General features: G+C 43.5%; 1 protein-coding gene across 1 annotated transcript in view; it reads right to left on the bottom strand.

The window, feature by feature from the left end:
- Window positions 1-21,939, bottom strand: part of agmo (alkylglycerol monooxygenase) — a 403,147-nt gene that overhangs the window by 366,742 nt on the left and 14,466 nt on the right. The window contains exon 2 of the mRNA XM_063043768.1: window positions 12,050-12,180. Within this exon, the coding sequence (XP_062899838.1) occupies window positions 12,050-12,180 (131 nt within the window). The remainder of the gene's footprint in view (window positions 1-12,049; window positions 12,181-21,939) is intronic.

Genomic DNA, 21,939 nt, shown 5'->3' with positions numbered 1-21,939 from the left:
GGACAGGTTTACTAGAGCTATTGGGGAGGGTTTAACCTAATTTGGAAGGGGGAGGCGAACTGGAGTGAAAAGGCAGAGGATGGGGCAGTTGGTGTACAAGCAGATGCAATGTGTAGCAAGACTGTGAGGAAGGAATGGTAGATGATAGAACATAGAACATAGAAATCTACAGCACATTACAGGCCCTTCAGCCCACAATGTTGTGCCGACCATGTAACCTACTCAAGAAACTGCCTAGAATTTACCTAACGCATAGCCCTCTATTTTTCTAAGCGCCATGTACCTATCTAAGAGTCTCTTAAAAGTCCCTATTTATCCACTTCCACCACCGCCGCCAGCAGTGCATTCCTCACACCCACCAGTCTCTCAGTGAAAAACTTAACTCTGACAACCCCTCGGTACCTATTTCCAAGCACCTTAAAACTATGCCGGCTCATGTTAGCCACTTCAGCCCTGGGAAAAAGCCTTTAGCTATCCACATGATCAATGCCCCTCATCTTATACACCTCTATCAGGTCACCTCTCATCCTCCATTGCTCCAAGAAGAAAAGGCCAAGTTCACTCAACCTATTCTCATAAGGTTCACCCTCCAATCCAGGCAATATTCTTGTAAATCTCTGCTGCATTCTCTCTATGGTATCCACATCCTTCCTGTAGTGAGGTAACTAGAACTGAACACAGTACTCCAAGCGGGGTCTGACCGAGGTCTTACATAGCTGTAACATTACCTCACGGCTCTTGAACTCAGTCTCACAGTTGATGAATGCCAACACACCATACTCCTTCTTAACAATGCTGTCAATCTGCGCAGCAGCTTTTGAGTGTCCTATCGACACGGATCCCAAGATCTCTCAGATCCTCCACACTGCCAAGAGTCTTACCGTTAATATTAAGTTCTGTGTTCAAATTTGACCTGCCAGAATGAACCACTTCACACTTCTCTGGGTTGAAGTCCATCTGCCATTTCTCAGCCCAGTTCTGCATCGTATCAATGTCCCGCTGTAACCTCTGAAAACCCTCCAGACTATCCACAACACCCCCAACCTTTGTGTCATCAACAAACTTACTAACTCACCCTTCTACTTCCTCATCCAGGTCATTTACAAAAATCACAAGGGGGGGGGGGGTCCCAGAACAGATCCCTGTGCAACACCACTAGTCACCGACCTCCATGCAGAATACGAACCATCTACAACCACCTTTTGTCTTCTGTGGGCAAGCCAGTTCTGGATCCACAAAGCAAGGTCTCCTTGGTCCCATACCTCTTTACTTTCTGAAGGAGCTTGGCATGGGGTACCTTATCAAATGCCTTGCTGAAATCAATATACACTACATCTACTGCTTTAACTTCATCAATGTGTTTTGTTACATCCTCAAAGAATCCAAGCAGGCTCGTAAGGCACGACCTACCCTTGACAAAGCCATGCTGACTATCCCTAATCAGATTACGTCTCTCCAAATGCTCATAAATCCTGCCTCTAAGGATCTTTTCCAACAACTTGTCCATCACTGAAGTTAGACTCACCAGTCTATAATTTCCTGGGTTATCCCTACTCCTTTTCTTTAACAAGAGAACAACATTTGCAACCCCCCAATCCTCCAGTACTTCACCCATCTCTATTCATGATGTAAAGATCTTCGCAAGAAGCTTAGCAATCTCCTCCTTTGCTTCCCACAGTAGCCTGGGGTACATCTCATCTGGTCCCGGTGACTTACCTAACTTAATGCCTTTCAAAAGCTCCAGCACATCCTCTTAATGTCTATATGCTCAAGCGTTACAGTCTGCTGTAAGTCATCCACACAATTGCCAAGGTCTTTTTCCTTGGTGAATACTGAAGCAAAGTATTCATTAATGACCTCTGCTACCTCCTCCGACTCCATGCACGTGTTTCCACTATTGCACCTGATTGGTCCTATTCTCATACCGCTCATCCTCTTGCTCTTCACATACTTGTGAAATGCCTTGGGGTTTTCCTTAATCCTGCTCACCAAGGCCTTCTCATGGCCCCTCCTGGCTCTCTTAATTTCATTCTTAAGCTCCTTCCCAGCAACCTTGTAATTTTCTAGAGTTCTAACGGTATCTAGTTTCTTGAACTTTTTGTAAGCATTTCTTTTCTTCTTAACTAGATTTTCTACATCCTTTGTACACCATAGTTCTTCTACCCTACCATCCTTTCCCTGCATCAATGGAATATACCTATGCAAAACTTCATGCCAATGGTCCCTGAACATTTGCTACATTTCTGCTGTGCATTTCCCTGAGATCATCTGCTCCCAAGTTCCTGCCTAATAGCATCATATTTCCCCCATCCCAATTAAATGTTTTCCCAAATTGTCTGCTCCTATATCTCTCCAGCACTATAGTGAAGGAGATAGAGTTGTGGTCACTACCTCCAAAATGCTCTCCCACTGAGAGACCTGAAGCCTGACCAGGTTCATTTCCCAATACCAGATCAAGTACAGCCTCTCCTCCAGTTGGCTTATCTACATATTGTGTCTGGTAACCTTACTGAACACACCTAATAAACTCCACCCCATCTAAACCCCTTGCGCTAAGGAGATGCCAATCAATATTAGGAAGGTTAAAATCTCCCATCACAACAACCCAATTATTATTGCACCTTTCCAGAATCTGCCTCCCTACCTGCTCCTCAATATCCCTGTTACCATTGGGGGATCTATAAGAAACACCCAGTAGAGTTATTGCCCCTTTCTGTTTCTGAATTCGATCCGCACAGACTCAGTAGACCATATCTCCAAGACTTCCTCCTTTTCTGCAGCCATGACACTATCCCTAATTAACAATGCCAAGCCTCCACCTCTTTTGCCTCCCTCTCTGTTCTTTTTGAAACATCTGAAGCCTGGCACACTCATCAGCCATCTAAGTCTCTGTAATGGCCACAAAATCATAGTTGAACGTATTGATCCATGCTTTGAGTTCATCATCCATGCTCTAAGTTCATCTCAGGGCAAAATTGCACTCAATGGGACAGACTGAAGTGTGTCTTTAAACTGAATAGTAAGTTCAGTGAGCAATGTGTGGGCACGTGGCCAAGTGGTTAAGGCATTCGACTAGTGATCTGAAGGTAGTGAGTTCAAGCCCCAGCCGAGGCAACTTGTTGTGTCCTTGAGCAAGGCACTTTATCACACAGTGCTCTGCGACGACACTGGTGCCAAGCTCTATGGGTCCTAATGCCCTTCCATTGGACAACACTGGTGTCGTGGAGAGGGGAGACTTGCAGCATGGGCAACTGCCAGTCTTCCATACAACCTTGCCCAGGCCTGCGCCCTGGAGAGTGAAGACTTTCCAGGCACAGATCCATGGACTTGCAAGGTTCAGTGATTCAACAGTTTGGAAAAGTGAGGATAAAATAAAAAGGAAGTACAGGAAAGGTTAGAAAAATCTCCAGAATATAGAAAATTTAACTTCTGGTAACATGGGGACTGAAGGTGCTATATTTGAATACACACAGTATATGGAATAAGGGAGATGATCTTCTATAACAGTTAGAAATTGGCAGATATGACATTGTGGGCATCATTGAGTGGAGGCTGAAAGAAGATCACAGTTGGGAGCTTAACATCCTGGGTTACACATAGTATCGAAAGGACAGGCAAGTAAGCAGAGGGAGAGGGTGGCTCTGTTGGTAAAGAGTGAAATCAAATCCTTAGAAAGAGGTGACATAGGACCGGAAATTATATAATCCTTATGGGTAAAGTTGAGGAATTGTAAGAGTAAAAAGACCCTGACGTAAGTTATATACAGGCCTCTGAACGGTAACCAGGATGTAGGAATACAAATTACAAGGGGCAATAGAAAAGGCATGTAAAAGGCAATGTTATGATAGTCATGGGGATCTCAATAGTCGAGTAGATCGGGAAAATCAGATTGGTGCCGGATCCCAAGAGAAGGAATTTGTAAAATGCCTACAAGATGTCTTTTTTTTTGGAACAGCTTGTGGTTCCAAATTAACCAATTAACCAATTTCGCCTGGGATCAATAAAGTATGACTATGACTATGACTATTGAACCAAATAGGAAAAAGGCAATTCTGGATTGGGTGCTGTGTAATGAATCAGATTTGATTAGGAAGCTTACTGTACAGGAACTCTTAAGAGGCAGTGATCACAATATGATAGAATTCACCCTGCAGTTTGAGAGGGAGAAGCTAAAATCAGATGTATCAGTATTACAAACTTGAATCACAGAAGGATGCTAGACAGCTGTAGTAGGGTGTGAATGCTATCAACTCCTACAAAGTAAAACCAAACACCATAGGTGACAACAAGTTTTCGCTCCCAGATAAGCTCAAAGCCTTTTAGGCTTGCTTTGACCAACACAACATGGAGGGACCCAGACAAACTTCCACAGCCTATGACAATCCTGTGATTTCAGACTCCTGATATTTGCCAAATATTACAACAGGTCAACAGCAGATTTGATTTCTTGGCTCTTCACTCAACCCTGGAACATCTGGGCAGTGAATACATCATGATGCTCTTCTTTGACTACACCTCCACATTCAACATAATCATCCCCCAGATATAATGTGGCAAATATTCCGGGGATATTTGTGTGAAGTTCTGTATAGGTATGTTCCAGTACAGGAACCGTGGTGTACAAAGGCTGTAATAAATCTAGTCAAGAAGAAAAGCTTACAAAAGGTTCAGAGAGCTAGGTAATGTTAGAGATCTAGAAGCTGAGAGGTGATGTGATACATCATCCAACCGCCTTAGGGCCTCCACTCCGGATTTGTGTAGGGTTTACTCCTTAGCCTTCTCTCCTCCCGAAGATACCCACAAGGCAGTGGGATCCGTAACCTTGGATAGGGGCCCATACCGGGCCCATAAATAAAATGAGAGGGCAAATAATATAGCAAACATTAGTGGGAAGCTAGAAGATTGCTAAGTTTTTAAAAACCAACAAAAGGCAAATAAGAAAGCCAATAATCTAAAAGAGAATATCAATAGCTTTTTTCAGATATAGTACTGTACAAAGGGTAAAGGAGGCAATTGGACAGATGGAAAATGCCACTGGAGAGGTAGTAATGTAGAACAAAAAAGCGGACAAACTTAATAAATAGCTTACATCAGTTTTGTATCACTATGAAAGACTCCAACAGTATGCTAAAAGATCAAGAGTGTCAGAGGCAGAAGTAAGTATAGCTGCTATTACTAAACAGAAGGTGCTTGGAAAGCTGAAAGGGTTAAAGGTAGATAAATCAGTTAGACCAGATGGACTATACCCCAGGGTTCTGAAAGAGGTAGCTGAAGAGTTTGTGGAGGCGTTAGCAGTGACCTTTCAAGAATCATTAGATCCTGGAATGGTTCCAGAGGTCTGCAAAATTGTGAATGTCACTCTATTCTTGGGAGGGAGGGACGCAAATGACAGGGAATTATGGGCCAGTTAGCCTAACTTCAGTGGTTGGAGTCCATTATTAAGGATGTGGTTTCAGGGTACTTGGAGGCAAATAATAAAGCAGGCAGAGTCAGGATGGTTTCCCGCAGGGGAAAACTTGCCTGACAAGTCTGTTGGAATTCTTTGAAGAAATAACTGGCAGGATAGAGAAAGAAGAATCAGTGGATACTGTTTACTTGGATTTTCAGAAGGCGTTTGACAAGGTGCCACGCTAACCAAGATAAGAGCCCATGGTATTACAGGAAAGATACCAGTATGGCAGGAGGCGGAGTTCTATAGGGACTCTTAGTTACTGGCTGCAAAAGTGCTCTATCTTTCAACAGTTGTCTGAGGATATTATGTACAACTTACACAGAATTGTAGAAAAACACAGAAACATAGAAAACCTACAGCACAACACAGGCCCTTCTGTCCACAACGCTGTGCCGAACACGTACTTACTTTAGAAATTAATTGGGGTAAAGAGAGGTAAGACTGCGCAGGTGCATGACGTCAGCTAGAAAAGAGCGGGAAGAGCTTAAAAAGCCAAGGATTCTTTATTGGTTTTAAATTCAAAGCAAGAAGACTGTGAGTGGAAAGGATTTTCGGAAAGAAGGCTCAGGGTAAAGAGAGGCAAGACTGCGCGGGCGCGTGACGTCAGCCAGTAGAGAGCAAGAGGAGTTTAAAAAGAAGACCGCCTTATACAGCGGGCAGCGGAGTGAGAGAGTAGCAGAGTGATAGGGCTTTGGCTCAAACGGGGCTTCAGCAAAGAACTGATTCGCAGAGATTCACAGGTAACAGCCTTAGACTTCCCCAGCCGACTCTTCCCTTTCTCCCCGGTCCCCTTCCACTAACATCCATTGCTCTGACATGGCAGGTGAGCTCAGACCCGTACCATGCTCCTCCTGTGCCATGTGGGAACTCAGGGAGGCTGACAGTGCCCCTGAAGAGCACGTGTGCAGGACGTGTGTCCAGCTGCAGCTCCTGATAGACCGCATAGCAACACTGGAGTTGCGCATGGACTCACTTTGGAGCATCCGAGATGCTGAGAATGTTGTGGATACCACATTTAGTGAGTTGGTCACACCACAGTTTAAGGATCTAAGGAAAGATAGGGACTGGGTGACCAACAGGAAGAGTAGTAGCAGGAAGGTAGTACAGGAGTCTCCTGCGGTCATCTCCCTCCAAAACGGATATACCGCTTTGGAGTCTGTCGGTGGAGATGGCTCCTCAGGTGAAGGCAGCAGTAGCCAGGATCATGGCACCATGGGTGGCTCTGCTGTACATGAGGGCAAGAAAAAAAGTGGTGGAGCAGTGGTGGTAGGGGATTCCACGGTAAGGGGAATACAGAGGAGCTTCTGTGGCCGCAAACAGGACTCCTGTATGGCGTGCTGCCTCCTGGGTGCAAGGGTCAGAGATGTCTCGGAGAGGCTGCAGGGCATTCTGAAAGGGGAGGGTGAGCAGCCAGCTGTCGTGGTGCATGTGGGTTATAACGATATAGGAAGAAAGCGGGATAAGGTCCTACAAGCTGAATTTAGGGAGCTAAGAGATAAATTAAAGAGTAAGACCTCAAAGGTAACAAACTCAGGATTATTACCGGTACCACATGCTAGCCAGAGTTGGAATAGCAGGATAGCTAGAATGAATATGTGGCTTGACTGATGGTACAGGAGGCAGGGTTTCAGATTCCTGGGGCATTGGAACCGCTTCTGGGGGAGGTGGGACCAGTACTGTCCAGACGGTCTACATCTGAGCAGGGCCGGGATCAATGCCCTACGAAGATTGTCTGCTAGTGCTGTTGGGGAGGTTTTAAAATAATATGGCAGGGGGATGGGAACCCACACGGAAAAGAAGAGGGAAGTGATGCAGAGGTCAATGCTAGAGTTAGTGAAGAAAAAAGTAAGAGTGCATAAAAGTAAAAAGCACAAATCGCATAGGTCACTAGTTTCTAAAAGGACAGTGAGTATAAGGGCACTTTATCTAAATGCCCGTAGTATTAGAAACAAGGATAGTGAATTTGTGGCACAGATCAGTACCAAAGCATATGATTTAGTGACCATTACAGAAACCTGGTTGCAAGGTGGAGATGACTGGGAATTAAATATTCAAGGGTATCAGGTAATACGCAAAGATAGGCCGGAAGGCAAAGGAGGTGGGGTGGCGCATTTAATTAAGGATGAGATCAGGGCAATTGTGAGAGACGATATAAGATCTATGGAGCAGAATGTTGAGTCCATCTGGGTAGAGATTAAGAATAGTAAAGGGAAAAAAATCACTGGTGGGAGTTGTCTATAGGCCACCTAATAAAAATATTGCAGTGGCAGAGGCGACTAACCAAAAAATAACTGAGGCTTGTAAGAACGGAATGGCAGTTGTCATGGGAGATTTTAACTTCCACATAGATTGGGTGAATCAGGTTGGTCAAGGAAGTCTTGAGGAGGACTTCATAGAATGCATCCCTGATGGCTTTCTTGAGCAGCATGTTAGTGAACCTACAAGGGAAAATGCTATCTTAGATCTAGTCCTGTGCAATGAGACAGGTAAGATTAACGATCTTGTATTCAGGGATCCTCTTGGAAAGAGTAATCATAGTATGAATGAATTTCCCATTCAGATGGAGGATGAAATAGTTAGATCTAAAACTAGTGTATTATGCTTGAACAAGAGAGGCAACAGGATGAGGGAGGAATTGGCTAATGTGGATCGGGAGCACAGGCTATTTGGTAGGACAGTTGAGGAACAGTGGAATACTTTCAAAGAGATTCTTCACAGTGCTTAACAAAAGTATATTCCAGTCAAAAGTAAGGACAGTAAGTGTGGGGAGAGCCAGCCTTGGATAACTAAGGAAATGAAAGATAGTATCAAATTAAAAGCTCATGTGTACAAAGTTGCAAAGAGTAGTGGGAGAATGGAGGACTGGGAAAACTTTAAAAAGCAACAAAGAACAACTAAACAAGAAATAAGGAAAGGAAAGATAGAGTATGAAAGTAAATTAGCACAAAATATAAAAACAGATAGCAAAAGTTTTTATAAATATATAAAATGGAAGAGGGTGGCTAAAGTCAATGTAAGTCCCTTGGAAAACGATAAGGGGAAATTGATATTGGATGATAAGGAAATGGCTGAGGCATTGAACGACTATTTTGTGTCAGTCTTCACAGTGCAGGACACGTCTAATATGTCAAAGAACGACGTTATGGATGAAATGGGAGGTGAGGACCTGAATAAAATCTCTGCCACTAAAGAGGTAGTGATGAGCAAACTAGAGGGCCTGAAGGTAGCTAAGTCTCCTGGTCCTGATGGGATGCATCCCAGGGTGCTGAGGGAATTGGCGGAGGTTATAGTAGACACGTTGATAATCATTTACCCAAAATTCTCTAGATTCTGGGCAGGTCCCGGTGGATTGGAAGACAGCAAATGTCACGCCTCTTTTTCAAAAAGGATGTCGGCAAAAGACAGGCAATTATAGGCCAGTTAGCTTAACATCTGTAGTCGGGAAAATGATTGAAGCTGTCATTAAGGAAGAAACAGCAAAACATTTAGAAAGGAGTGGTGATTATTATTTAAATGGTGAAAGATTGCAGTATGCTGTTGTGCAGAGGGACTCAGGAGTGCTTGTGCATGAATCGCAAAAAGTTGACTTGCAGGTACAAGAGGTTATGAAGAAGGCAAATGAAATGTTGGCCTTCATTGCTAGAGGGATTAAATTCAAGAGCAGGGAGGACATGCTGCAACTATACAGGGTACTGGTGAGGCCACACCTGGAGTACTGTGTGCAGTTCTGGTCTCCATATTTGAGGAAGGATATACTGGCTTTGGAAGCAGCGCAGACGAGGTTCATCAGGTTGATTCCAGAGACGAAGGGGTTAACCTATGAGGAGAGATTGAGTCACCTGGGACTATACTCTCTGGAATTCAGAAGAATGAGAGGAGATCTTATAGAAACATACAAAATTTTGAAAGGGATAGCTAAGATAGAAGTAGGAAAGTTGTTTCCATTGGTAGGTGAGACGAGAACTAGGGGACATTGCCTCAAGATTCAGGGGAGAAGATTTAGGATGGAGATGAGGAGAAACAGTTTTTCCCAGAGAGTGGTGAATCTGTGGAATTCTCTGCCCAGGGAAGCAGTTGAGGCTTCTTCACTAAATATATTTAAGATACAGTTAGATAGATTTTTACATAGTAAGGGAATTAAGGGTTATGGGGAAAAGGCAAGTAGATGGAGCTGAGTTTACAGACAGATCAGCCATGATCTTATTGAATGGTGGGGCAGTCTCGATGGGCTGGATGGCCTACTCCTGCTCCTATTTCTTATCTTCTTATGGATTACACATAGCCCTCTGTTTTCCTAAGCTCCATGTATCCATCCAGGAGTCTCTTAAAAGACCCTATCATTTCCACCCCCACCACCGTCACTGGCAGCCCATTCCAGGCACTCACCACTCTCTGCGTAAAAAAATCACCCGACATCTCTCCTGTACCTACTTCCAAGCACCTTAAAACTGTGCCCTCTCGTGTTAGTCATTTCAGCCCTGGGAAAAAGCTTCTAACTATCCACACTATCAATGCCTCTCATCATCTTATACACCTCTATTAGATCACCTTTCATCCTCCATTGCTCCAAGGAGAAAAGGCCGAGTTCACTCAACCTATTCTCATAAGGCATGCTCCCCAATCCAGGCAACAGCCTTGTAAATCTCCTCTGCACCCTTTCTACAGTTTCCATGTCCTTCCTGTAGTGAGGTGACCAGAACTGAGCATAATACTCCAAGTGGCGTCTGACCAGAGTCCGATACAGCTTTAACATTACCCACGGTTGATGAAGGCCAATGCATGTATGCCTTCTTAACCACAGAGTCAACCTGTGCTGCAGCTTCGAGTATCCTATGGACTCGGACCCAAAGATCCCTCTGATCCTCCACACTGCCAAGAGTCTTACCATTAAAACTATATTCTGCCATCACATTTGACATACCAAAATGAACCACCTCACACTTATCTGCATTGAATTCCATCTGCTACTTCTCAGCCCAGTTTTGCATCCTTTCAATGTCCCGCTGTAACCTCTGACAGCTCTCCACACTATCCACAACATCCCTAACCTTTGTGTCATCAGAAAATTTACTAACCCATTCCTCCACTTCTTCATCCAGGTCATTTATAAAAATCACAAACAGAAGGGGTCCCAGAACAGATCCCCGAGGCACACCACTGGTCACCGACCTCCATGCAGAATATGACCTGTCTACAACCACTCTTTGCCTTCTGTGGGCAAGCCAATTCTGAATCCACAAAGCAAGGTTTCCTTGGATCCCATGCCTCCTTACTTTCTCAATAAGCCTCGCATGGGGTACCTTATCAAATGCCTTGCTGAAATCCATATACACTACATCTACTGCTCTTCCTTCATCAGCATGTTCACTCACGTCTTCAAAAGCAAAATATTCATTATGTACCTCTGCTATCTCCTCCGATTCCATGTACACTTTTCCACTGTTACATTTGATTGGTCCTATTCTGTCACGTCTTACCCTCTTGCTCTTCATATACATGTAGAATGATTTGGGGGTTTTCTTTAATCCTGCTCGCCAAGGCCTTTTTATGGCCCCTTCTGGCATTCTTCAGCTCCTTCCTGCTAGCCTCATAATCTTCTAGATCTCTATCATTACCTAGTTTTTTGAACCTTTCGTAAGCTTTCCTTTTCTTCTTGAGTAGATTTTTAATAGCCTTTGTACACCACGGTTCCTGTACACTACCATCCTTTTCCTGCCTTATTGGAACATCCCAGACCCTGGCACCTGGGAGACAAACTACCATCCATGTTTCTTTCCTGCGTCCACAGAATTGCCTGTCTGACCCTCTAACTATAGGGGAGGGGAACATCAACTCAGACCATGAGAGGCCTGCGTCGGGCATTTTCATGCCTTACAAGGTGCAGATTGGAAGTCTGTGTGGGGCGCCACTCCCCGCATAGACACTAGTGCAATGTGTGGTTAAGTGCCTTGCTCAAGAACACAAACACGCTGCCACAGCCGAGACTCGAACTAGCGACCTTCAGATCACTAGATGAATGCCTTAACCACTTGGCCACTTGCCCAATGTGCCTAACGATAGAGTCCCTTATTACTGCTGCCTTCTTCTTTTCCCTACTCTTCTTTGCCACATGACCAGACTCTGTGCCAGAGGCACGGCCACTGTTGCTTCCCCCAGGTACACCGTTCCCCGCAACAGTACTCAAAGAGAAGTCCACAGAAATGTAGTAACTAATTAAAATTACTACAAAGGTACTGTACCTTCCAGCTTAAAAAAATACTTTTCTTCCAAGGTACACACCAGTTTAGCTTGGAAATAATGCCATGAACTCAAAGTCACATTAAAAATCTTACACCTTCTTAAATCACAGCGTTGGTGGAACTTCATCACAGGAAGAGCCACAGTGCTTCAAGAAGATCTCACTCCACCTTCTGTGGAATAGTTCACATGGTGCATAAAATGTACATTGCCTGCTGCACCATCATCCAAAATGGATATTACATTTTGTTAGTTTAATCTACCTTTAGCTAACAAACAACATAAAATTTAGTATCTTTTCTGTTATTCTAAACACATTCCAGAAAAGGGAGCCATAGGGTGATAATTTACGGTACTTACTCTGGGAGCTTCGAGATGATTCCTGCGCTGATGGACGTTAGTGCATCATTCACCCGAAATACCATCTGACCCTTCTGAAACCACGTAATTATTAGTTCTATGACCATCAGTCCAATAAAGTAGGGCGTAGCCTACAAAATATAACACATTGTTTTATTAATTCATCTTTTCATTTGGCAATTTATTTACATTTTGTCCAAAAGGACAATGCATAGAAATGTGACAACAATATTTCACATACTCAAAAAATGTAAGCACATTGATGGTTTCAGGCTAGTGACGATAAAGGTTATTTAACAGAGATAGTTGTTTAAAGAAGACAATTAATAATAGTGCAGTTCATTTTATAAATGGAGAATCACAATGACAAGCATACCAAGTGCAGGAACCATTAAGAGTAAATGTAAACCATATGCCCAATCTGAGTTTTAATAGAGGAAGAATGAGGAAAGTAACATGGCTTCATAAAACAGAACACATGGAACATTGAATTCAATTCTGGTCACCCATTATAGGAAGGATGTGGAAATGGTACAGATGAGGTATACCAGGAAGCTGCCTGGTTTAGAGGGCATATGCTGTTAGAAGTTGGATAAATTTGGGTTGTGTTCTTTGGAGCCTCAGAGGCTGAGAGGGCAACAGAATTTTATAAAGTTATGAGAGGCAGAGATAGACAGTTGGTACCTTTTTCCATGATCGAAATGTCTATTACTAGAGGGCGTGCATTTAAGGTGAGAGGGAGAAAGTTCAAAGGAGATGTGCCGGGAAGGTTTTTCCACAGAGAGTGGTGGGTACCCAGAATGCACTGCCAGGAATGTCAGTGGTCATCATCATCATCAGGTGCTGTGCCCAGTTTGAGCTTTGACTGCCATGGTCCACACACTCCTGTTTCGGGTCAAGTGGATCAAATCATTGGTATTCATTTCCAGTTCTCTAGCTGCTGTCTCCATCATCATTTGTCTTTGTCTTCCTCTTGCTTTCTTCTCTTCAATCTTTCCCATAATTACCCTCATTCCTAATCACATGTCCAATGAAGTTAATTGCCTTTTCATGATCTCATAACAATCTCGGAATGTACGAACCCTATAACAAGCAGGAAGATTGGACAATGTGATAAATGAAATGGAATTACTAAAGATTAACATAAACACAAAATAATCTGCAGATGCTGGGGTTAAAGCAACAGTGACAACACGCTGGAGGAACTCAGCAGGTCGGGCAGCATCCGTGGAAAAGATGAGTCAACGTTTCGGGCCGGAACCCTTCGTCAGGACTGAAGAGGGAAGGGGCAGAGGCCCTATAAAGAAGGTGGGAGGAGGGTGGGAAGAAGAAGGCTGGTAGGTTCCAGGTGAAAAACCAGGAAGGGGAAAGATAAAGGGGTGGGGGCGGGGAAGCAGGGAGGTGATAGGCAGGAAAGGTGAAGAAGGAATAGGAGAAAATACAATAGATAGTAGAAGCTGCCATGATGAGGCCAAACTCAGGTTGGAGCAGCAACACCTCATATACCGTCTAGGTAGTCTCCAGCCCCTTGGTATGAACATAGAATTCTCCAACTTCCGGTAATTCCCCCCCCCTCCCTTCCTCTATCCCTATGTCACTCTGCCCCCTCCCCCAGCTGCCTATCACCTCCCTCATGGTTCTGCCTCCTTCTACTACCCATTGTGTTTTCCCCTATTCTTTCTTCACCTTTCCTGCCTATCACCTCCCCCACCCCTTTATCTTTCCCCTTACTGGTTTTTCACCTGGAACCTACCAGCCTTCTCCTTCCCACCCTCCCCCCACCTTCTTTATAGGGCTTCTGCTCTTTCCCTCTTCAGTCCTGATGAAGGGTTCCGGCCCAAAATGTTGACTCATCTTTTCCACGGATGCTGCCCGACCTGCTGATTTCCTCCAGCGTGTTGTGAGTGTTGCTAAAGATTAACATCATGGGAACTAGCGAAGTTCGTTGCATAGGTGCTGGAACATGTCAGAATAGAAATAAAACACTAACTTATTCTTGTGGAATATCCCATACTAATGGAGTAGGAATTCTAATGGATGAAAACATGGCAAAAAGTGTTTTAGGACATTGGACAATATCAGAAAGAATGCCAGTGGTAGTGGTGTCAAATATGACAGAAGTGTTTAAAAGCTTCTCAGATACATACATGATTATGCAGAGAATGGATGGATATGGACATTTATCAGCAGAATGTTCAGTTAGCCATTTAATTACTAGTTTAATTTGTTTGACACAACCTCATGGGCCAAAGGGCATGTTCCTTGCTATTCTACTCTGCGTCCTTTGTTCTAGGTACTCCCCACATTCTATACCAATTGACACAAATTCAGTTTTACATTAAAAATCCCAATTTGCAATTCTTTTGCAGACCGATGGACTTCAGCTGGTCAGAGTTGACCACTGATGTTGCTTCCTAGCTGTTGAAGTTGATATGAAAGCCAGAATGCATGCCAGGGCAGTACAATATGGAGAGCAAGCTGTTGACCATGCAGCAGGCTCACCCTCTCCACACAGCTGATGAATCCAAAGGAACGGCAGAGTCCAATTTGCCACAAGTGATGTCACGGGAGTTGCCAGTCAGTGTTGAACTCAATGAACAACTGCCTTAGGGACTCCAGCGCTGAATTTTCCTTGTGGATTATTCCCAAACTTTCCCCATGAGTGGATAGATAGATAGATAAATTCTTTATTGATCCCAAAGGAAGTTCATGTCACAGTAGAATCACACGTCCTCAGATAAACAAATAATAGAAGAGAAGAAAGAAAGAATTTTTAAAAATAAGTTACCTCAAACTATCTAACAAGAGAGGGTTATCACTTCCCCGACTGTACGTTGAGCATTATGGAGCCTAACGGCCGAGGGTAAGAATGACCTCATGCCGTATTCTTTGGAGCAGTGCAGTTGTCTTAGTCTATTACTAAATGTGCTTCTTTATTCAGCCAAGGTGCCACGCAGAGTGTGAGAAACATTGTCCAGAATTGCCAAGATTTTCTGTAGGGTCCTATGTTCTACCTCAGCATCCAGTGTGTCCAGTTTGACTCCTATAACAGCACTGGACTTTCTAATCAGTTTATTGAGCCTGTTAGCATCACCCGTGATTATGCCATTGCTCCAGCAAACCACCATATAGAAGAATGTTCTGGCGATAACAGGCTGGTAGAACATATGAAGGGCAGGCCTGCACTATTGAAAGGACATCAGACAGGAAGTAGAGGCAACTCTGGCCCTTCTTGTACACAGCCTCTGTGTTGGTGCTGCACTCAAGTCTGTCATCCAAGTACACCCCCAGGTACTTGTAGTTCCTCACCACATCCACGCCTTCACCATCAGTAGTAACAGGAAGCAGCGCAGGCTTAGTCTTCCTAAAGTCCATCACCATCTCATTTGTCTTACTGATGTTGAGCTGCAGATGATTCAGCTTGCACCATTTGACAAAGTCCTCCACCAGGGCCCTGTATTCATTCTCCCATCCTCCCTTTAAAACCTAAATATTGCTGAGTCATCAGAGAACTTCTGGAGATAACATGACTCAAGATTGTATCTAAAGTCCGAGGTATACAGGGTAAACAGGAAGGGAGCCAATGCAGTCTCCAGTGGCACCCAGTATTGCTTATAACCATGTCTGAAACACTGCTCTGAAGCTGCACAAACTGTGGTCTGCCAGTCAGGTAGTCCATTATCCAGGAGACAATGGAAGTGCAAACCTGCATGAAACAGAGCTTTTCCCCAGCAATGAGGGCTGTTTTGTTTTGAAGGCACTTCAGAATTCAAAAGACACGATCCTCGCAGTGCTGCCCTGTGTATCCAAATGGAAGTAGCCTCAGTTCAGCAGGTAGATGACAGCATGGTCAACTACAGTGTGCTCCTGGTTGGCAAACTGCAGGGGAACAAGCGCTGATCTGACCTGGGGTCAGAGGTGAGCCAGGACCAGCCTCTCTAGGATGTACATGATGTGTGAGGTGAGGGCCACTGGATGGTAGTCATTCAAGACTTTTGGTTGGCCCTTCTTGGGTACTGGGACCACACAGTCAGGACCCATTCCAGGCTGAGACTCAGATGGAAAATGCACTGGAGAACTCCACACAGCTGCTCAGCACACTCTTTCAGGACCTTGATTAGATTAGATTAGATTAGATTCAACTTTATTGTCATTGTGCCGAGTACAGGTACAAAGCCAATGAAATGCATTTAGCATCTGATCAGAAATGCAAAGAATAGTGTTATTTACAAAATAACTGCAAATAAAAGAAGTGCTACAGCACACAAATATTAAAGTACTGAGACAGTACAATATGGGTGCAATACTGCTTATCGCTGTGATGAGAGGTTCAGCAGTGTCACAGCCTCAGGGAAGAAGCTTTTCCTGTGTCTGCTGGTGCAGGAGCAGAGGCTCCTGTAGCGCCTACTGGATTCACACCATCCTGTAATGCTTGGGGTTCACACCATCCAGTCCTAATGCTTTGCCATGACTGACTTTCCCCAGAGAACTTCTCATCTGCTCAGTAGTGAAGGTGAGTCAATAATGACTGGGATGTTGGTGGAAAGTGGGGGCTAGGGGAGTTGAAGATCAGGGCGATAGTTGGTATGTGGAGATGTGGATGGTAGGTGCAGGGCAAGGAGGGGATGTAGACAGTCGTAGCCTGTGTTGTTTATCCACATATTGAACTGGAGGGGAGAGGAGGGAGGAGGGGCGGTGTTGGTGCTGAGGGAGCATTAGGTGCCTCGGCACCTGGACTGGTGTGCTGAGGGGGGGTGTGAACAGGAGGACAATTGGCAAACCTATTGACGAATTGGTTTAACTCATTGGCCCATTCACAGCTGAAGTTTGAGGCTCTGCAGCTAGTCTGATTGAAGCCAGTGATGTTCCTCATGCCTCTCCAAACCTCTCGTGTACCACTCTGCCCAAGTTTGTTCTCCAGCTCTCTCCTGTATTCCTCTTTAGCCACCTTGATCTTCTCCTTTAGCTCCCTCTGCACATGTCTCAATTCCTCCCTGTCACCTGATCTAATGACTCTCTTTTTGTGGTTGTGGGTATAACAGTGAGGCAGCAGAGGTTTGAGATTAGAGTTTTCCTTCTCCTAGATGAGCTGCCAACCACGTCTGATGAACACTATCTGCCAAAGCAACTGGTCTTAAGGTGACAGTAACCCGCCTTTGCCCCTTCTCCTGTCAGTAGAAACAGTTTCACTGCACTTAGTAGCCAAACCACATGTGAAGGCCAGGAGCTGGACTTGGTTGTTAGAGTCTATTTGAGACGCACACCATTGGGAGCACTTAATAAGTACTGAGAGCTTACCGTCACTACCTCCCCACTGTACCTGGCTATGACAACCTTAAGGAACCAGCTACATATACTTAAACAGGAGGATGAGTGGAACATTCAGCTACCTTTAGTGTTGCAATTGTTATAGTCACCATATGTCAGTAAGTTGAAATAATTTAACTTTTGCTTTTGCAATCGTGCACAAAGGTATTAGGAGACATCATGCAATCATGCTGGAGGAGAAACTTGATACAGAGACAAGACACTTCAAAAGATAAACATCATTCAAGAAAATAGTGTCAACTTTGATTAAGTGTTCTCTGGTTTAGCTCTGTCCACTCCAAACACCACATTACAGAACAAAGAACAGATGAAAGAATATGCAAAAACTCTTGTGTTAATCAAATCCAATCTGATTATGAAGCAACAATCCGAGGAGCATCCAAATCAGCAGCAGATGCCACATAACCTCGTGCTGATCAGGAAGAAGACAAAAACCCAATGAAGAAACAGATGAAATTTTTGGTTTTAAAATCTGATTAACACTGAAGTTTCAAAGCTCTGCCCCATCCTTTTCTCCTGCTAAAGATCATCAAGGAAATGTGAGAAGATGTGTTCGGGATTAAAAGACCTGAACCTTAACTAAGCCCCTGACTCCTGAATGGGAAGGGTCAGTGAGACATCGCTAAACATCCAGCTGAAGTGAAAACAGAAAGAAGGTGAGTGAAAGCCATGAGTAGCACCTCCCATAATGACTGGACATGGCTTGAGGGAGAATTATAGGGCTGGAGCTCAGCTGGAATTCTCTTATGATGTGATGGGAGAGAAGGTGGGTAGAATGCTCATTAGAATTTTAATATTAGTATCTTACTTAAGGTGCCTCTGACAATACATCACTCCCTTTTGCTGCAATGTGTTCAAGTTTTTGGAGTGGCCCTCATTTAAAAGATGTAGCAAAAGCCTTCAAGGCTTCAATAAAAGTCAAGGTTCTGCCTGTAGAAGGTTATCAATGTGATCCAGGAGAGGGGTTTCAAGATTAAGCACCTTGATGCTAACTCCCTGCTAAGGGGTTTCTAAGCCTCGTCACCTGGTTCTTGGGTGTGGAGGATAAACAAGATCACTGCATCCAGCCTAGCTGGCCAATATTATACGAAGGAGATGAGTTATTAACTTCAAACGTTCTGTATAATTACTCAAAGAGTTGAACTGCATGTACATGTAACGAGAGCTGTATAACTCATCTCCTTCTACCTTAGGCCACGAACTGATCAATCATCCCTGCTGTGGACACTTTCTAGAGGTTGCTCCACGACTGTTGGACTAAGTGTGTAAATGTAGGAGGAGACTATGTTGAAAAATAAATGTGCTAGGTTTTCTAAAATTGACTCCTTCTACCTTAGACCACAAACTTATCAATCATTCCTCGTACATTCAGACATTGCCAAATCATGTCAGCTTGCTGGCTATTCTGTGCTGTAGACTCTTACCCAGTAGGAACCAGAATATGTCTAGCCAAACTAACTTCAGAGGATCATTAATGCCAACAGTAAAGTGCGTTGTTCACTCCAACAGCTTGGACCAGACTCAAGTTCTGGTTTCGGATGTGAAAGACAGCATACTGATCTATTATGTCTTTGAAGGCCTCGAGGGAGCATCGTACAGTGGTAAGCATTGGTGAAACAGAATTGAAAATGCTAGCTTTAGGCTTTTTATGCACGTGCTTTTGATGAGTACAATTCACAGTTAAGCTGTGACTGATTTTGAATATTTCCCATTATTTTCCATGGCAAGATTTAATTTTAGAATTCATACTAAGGCTGTTATTGTGTCTTCACAATGTGTAATGGAGACTGGCTACAGATTCCTCAAACTACATTTTCATTCATCCAGAATATGCTTATTCACTCATTCCAGAATATGCTTATTTCAAAACATGGCAACACCAAATCAATTTCTTCTTAGTTGAAAGGCTCATCCAAAAGACAGTATGTCCATCAATGTAACATCCATACCTCAGTGCATTTAACTATCTGCCTAAATTGTGCTGAAGTCTCCAATGTGGAGTTCCAACCATGCTCTTCCAAAAGAAATAAATCGTCATCATTGATCCTATGTAAATGACATTCTTCAGAAAACACATAAAATCTAATCACTAACTCAATTTAAATGTTCCACTGTATTAATAAAACGAATGAATAAAAGGAGTAAGGATGGGTGTCTATCAAGCTACGGAAGAGGGCTCCAAGAATATCTCTCTCGGCAATAGTGACAGACACAAGCAGTTGATTACTACAGGCAATGTTGAAGCATTTTCAATCTTCTTTAGCCGAGTCCAAGTAGATTATCCATTTTTTGGCTTCCTCCTGAAATTCCACCATCACATAAGCCAGTCTTCAGCCAAACTTGAGTCAGTTAATGTAATAATGTATAAACAAAAGGTTGTGAACAACGGATACAGGAAAGGGTATGGGATCAGAAATATCCCAGCTATGGTACTGCACTAGAGGACTAGCATCTCCAGCCAAGCTGAACTAATATAGTTACACCAATGGTGTATATACAGCAGTGACATCACCCCTACAATGTGGAAAAATGCTCCAGCTATAATGAAGTCTGGAGCTGAGTAGTCCTGGGAAAAAATGTTTGTTAGGAATACAGGGGTGTTACAACTGTTCTGAAAGGCATAATTGGAGAAAGTAACCAACATCTGTCACTGGATAGCCATTAGAAGATTAAACCACAAAGCATTTGTGCATTGATCAGATTCCTGGCATTTTTCAGATAATGCAGTGAATAATTAAGCAAGTAAAGTAAAACAGTTTCCTTAATGGTTATTAGTTCACTTGACACTTGCTTTCCATCAGGCAGTCTGACAAGTGAGTGGCTGCAGAACAGCCCCATCCTTTACCAGCAACAACAAAATGTTAAACAGCATTGAGTGTGTCATTATCAGCTGCATACTCATAATGTTCACAAAAAGCAGATAAACTTTGTCCAGCTAATTTCCACCTCAATCATATCTACTCTGAATCATGAGAAAAGTGATTGAATATGACATCAATTATGCCACCAAACAACCTACTCACCCCAATGCACAGTGTAGATTTTGGCAGAATCACTCAGTTTGTGTTAGCACTTTGATTCAAACACAAACCAGAGATTTAAACATTAAGGATGAGGTAAGAGTGCCGTTCCTTAACAACAAAACAGTATTTGATGGAGCACAGCATCAGGAAGCCCTTGTACAATGGATCAATGGGCATCAAGGGGAATACACCCCAACAGCTGGAACCATATCTGATACAAAGGAAAGTGATTGTGCGTATAGAACTTTAATCATCCCATTAGAATTTCACCCAGGGAGTTCCTCAGCAGAGTCCAAAGTCCAAATACCTTCTTTATTAATGTCATTCCTTTCATCATAAGCTCAGAAATGTTAATAGTTGCTGATTATCACACAATGTTCAGATGCAACTGCAACTGTTTACAAAATGAACCAGTTGCATGACTGTTTATAGAAAGATCTAGACAACATTCATGCATAATCTGAACAGCAATGAATATTGTTCACATCACACAAGTGCCAGGCAGTGAGCAAGTTCAACAAAAGAGGGTCGAACCAGTAACATTAACATTATCCATTATCATCACTATACCACTGGATCCTCCAGCATCAGTAACCTATCATTCAAGTGCACCAGCCACACAAATATGATGGACACAGAAAGAAGTCAAAGGATGAATATCCCAAGGATTTAAATGAGGTAAGAGTGACTTCCCTTACCCCTTAAAATAAATTACACATGGCTATTTCCAAAATGACTGAACTAGTTCTAGTTCCGGTCACTCTATTTTTTGTTACTACTATTGAGGCATTGGGGCAGCTTGCAGATTATAAACACTGAGCTGAACTGTACTGAAATATGCCTTTTGTGTTTTATATTTGTTTTTCCCTCCTTTTTTTGTTGCCATTTGTGTGATTGGTGGGGGGCGGGGGAGTGGTGGGTAGTTTGACATTTGACAAAGAATGGGTTGGGGCCACAGTTCTTCTTTGCTAAACATCAGTAAACCAACTTTCCGGCCCTCATTCCCTCAGTGGATGAAAAAGATCAACTGAACACACTTTAGATCAAACACCTTTGACCATCCAAAGTATTCAACTTGCTTTGAGCTTCATCCCATTGTTAGAGCTGGAAGGGATCAAATTGCAGAAGTAGAACACACAGCCACTACTACATAGCATATCTAAAATTATAGATTGGGAGTAAATTAGTAGGTAGTAATCTGTAATTTACTTAGTTACCTGCGCTGAAGTTAGATAGCTGTATCAAGTGTCTGCAACTTGAATTGAAATATTGGAAATTTAATCAAGCGTGCGCGGCCATTTCGGTGATGATATCTGTTATCTGTCAAATAGGGGACCGTGCACAATTCTGATTTGATGGAGACAGACGTGAGAGCACGGAGGAACATCTGGAAATCTTCTGAAATGCCCGCTTTGCTGCCGCTGCTACTGTGTGGTAACCGGAATCTCTGGAGCAGAAGGCCCCAAAATCCTCGACTTTGCGTGTTTCAGCGGCCGGGGAGTGGTTGAAGGTGCTCAGCAGAGGATGGTGCTCGGGAGG

Source organism: Mobula hypostoma, chromosome 3, assembly GCF_963921235.1.
Source record: "Mobula hypostoma chromosome 3, sMobHyp1.1, whole genome shotgun sequence".
In the NCBI taxonomy this organism is placed as follows: domain Eukaryota; kingdom Metazoa; phylum Chordata; class Chondrichthyes; order Myliobatiformes; family Myliobatidae; genus Mobula; species Mobula hypostoma.
The sequence above is the reverse complement of the archived record's forward strand: the minus strand, read 5'-3'. Positions and strand labels throughout refer to the sequence as shown.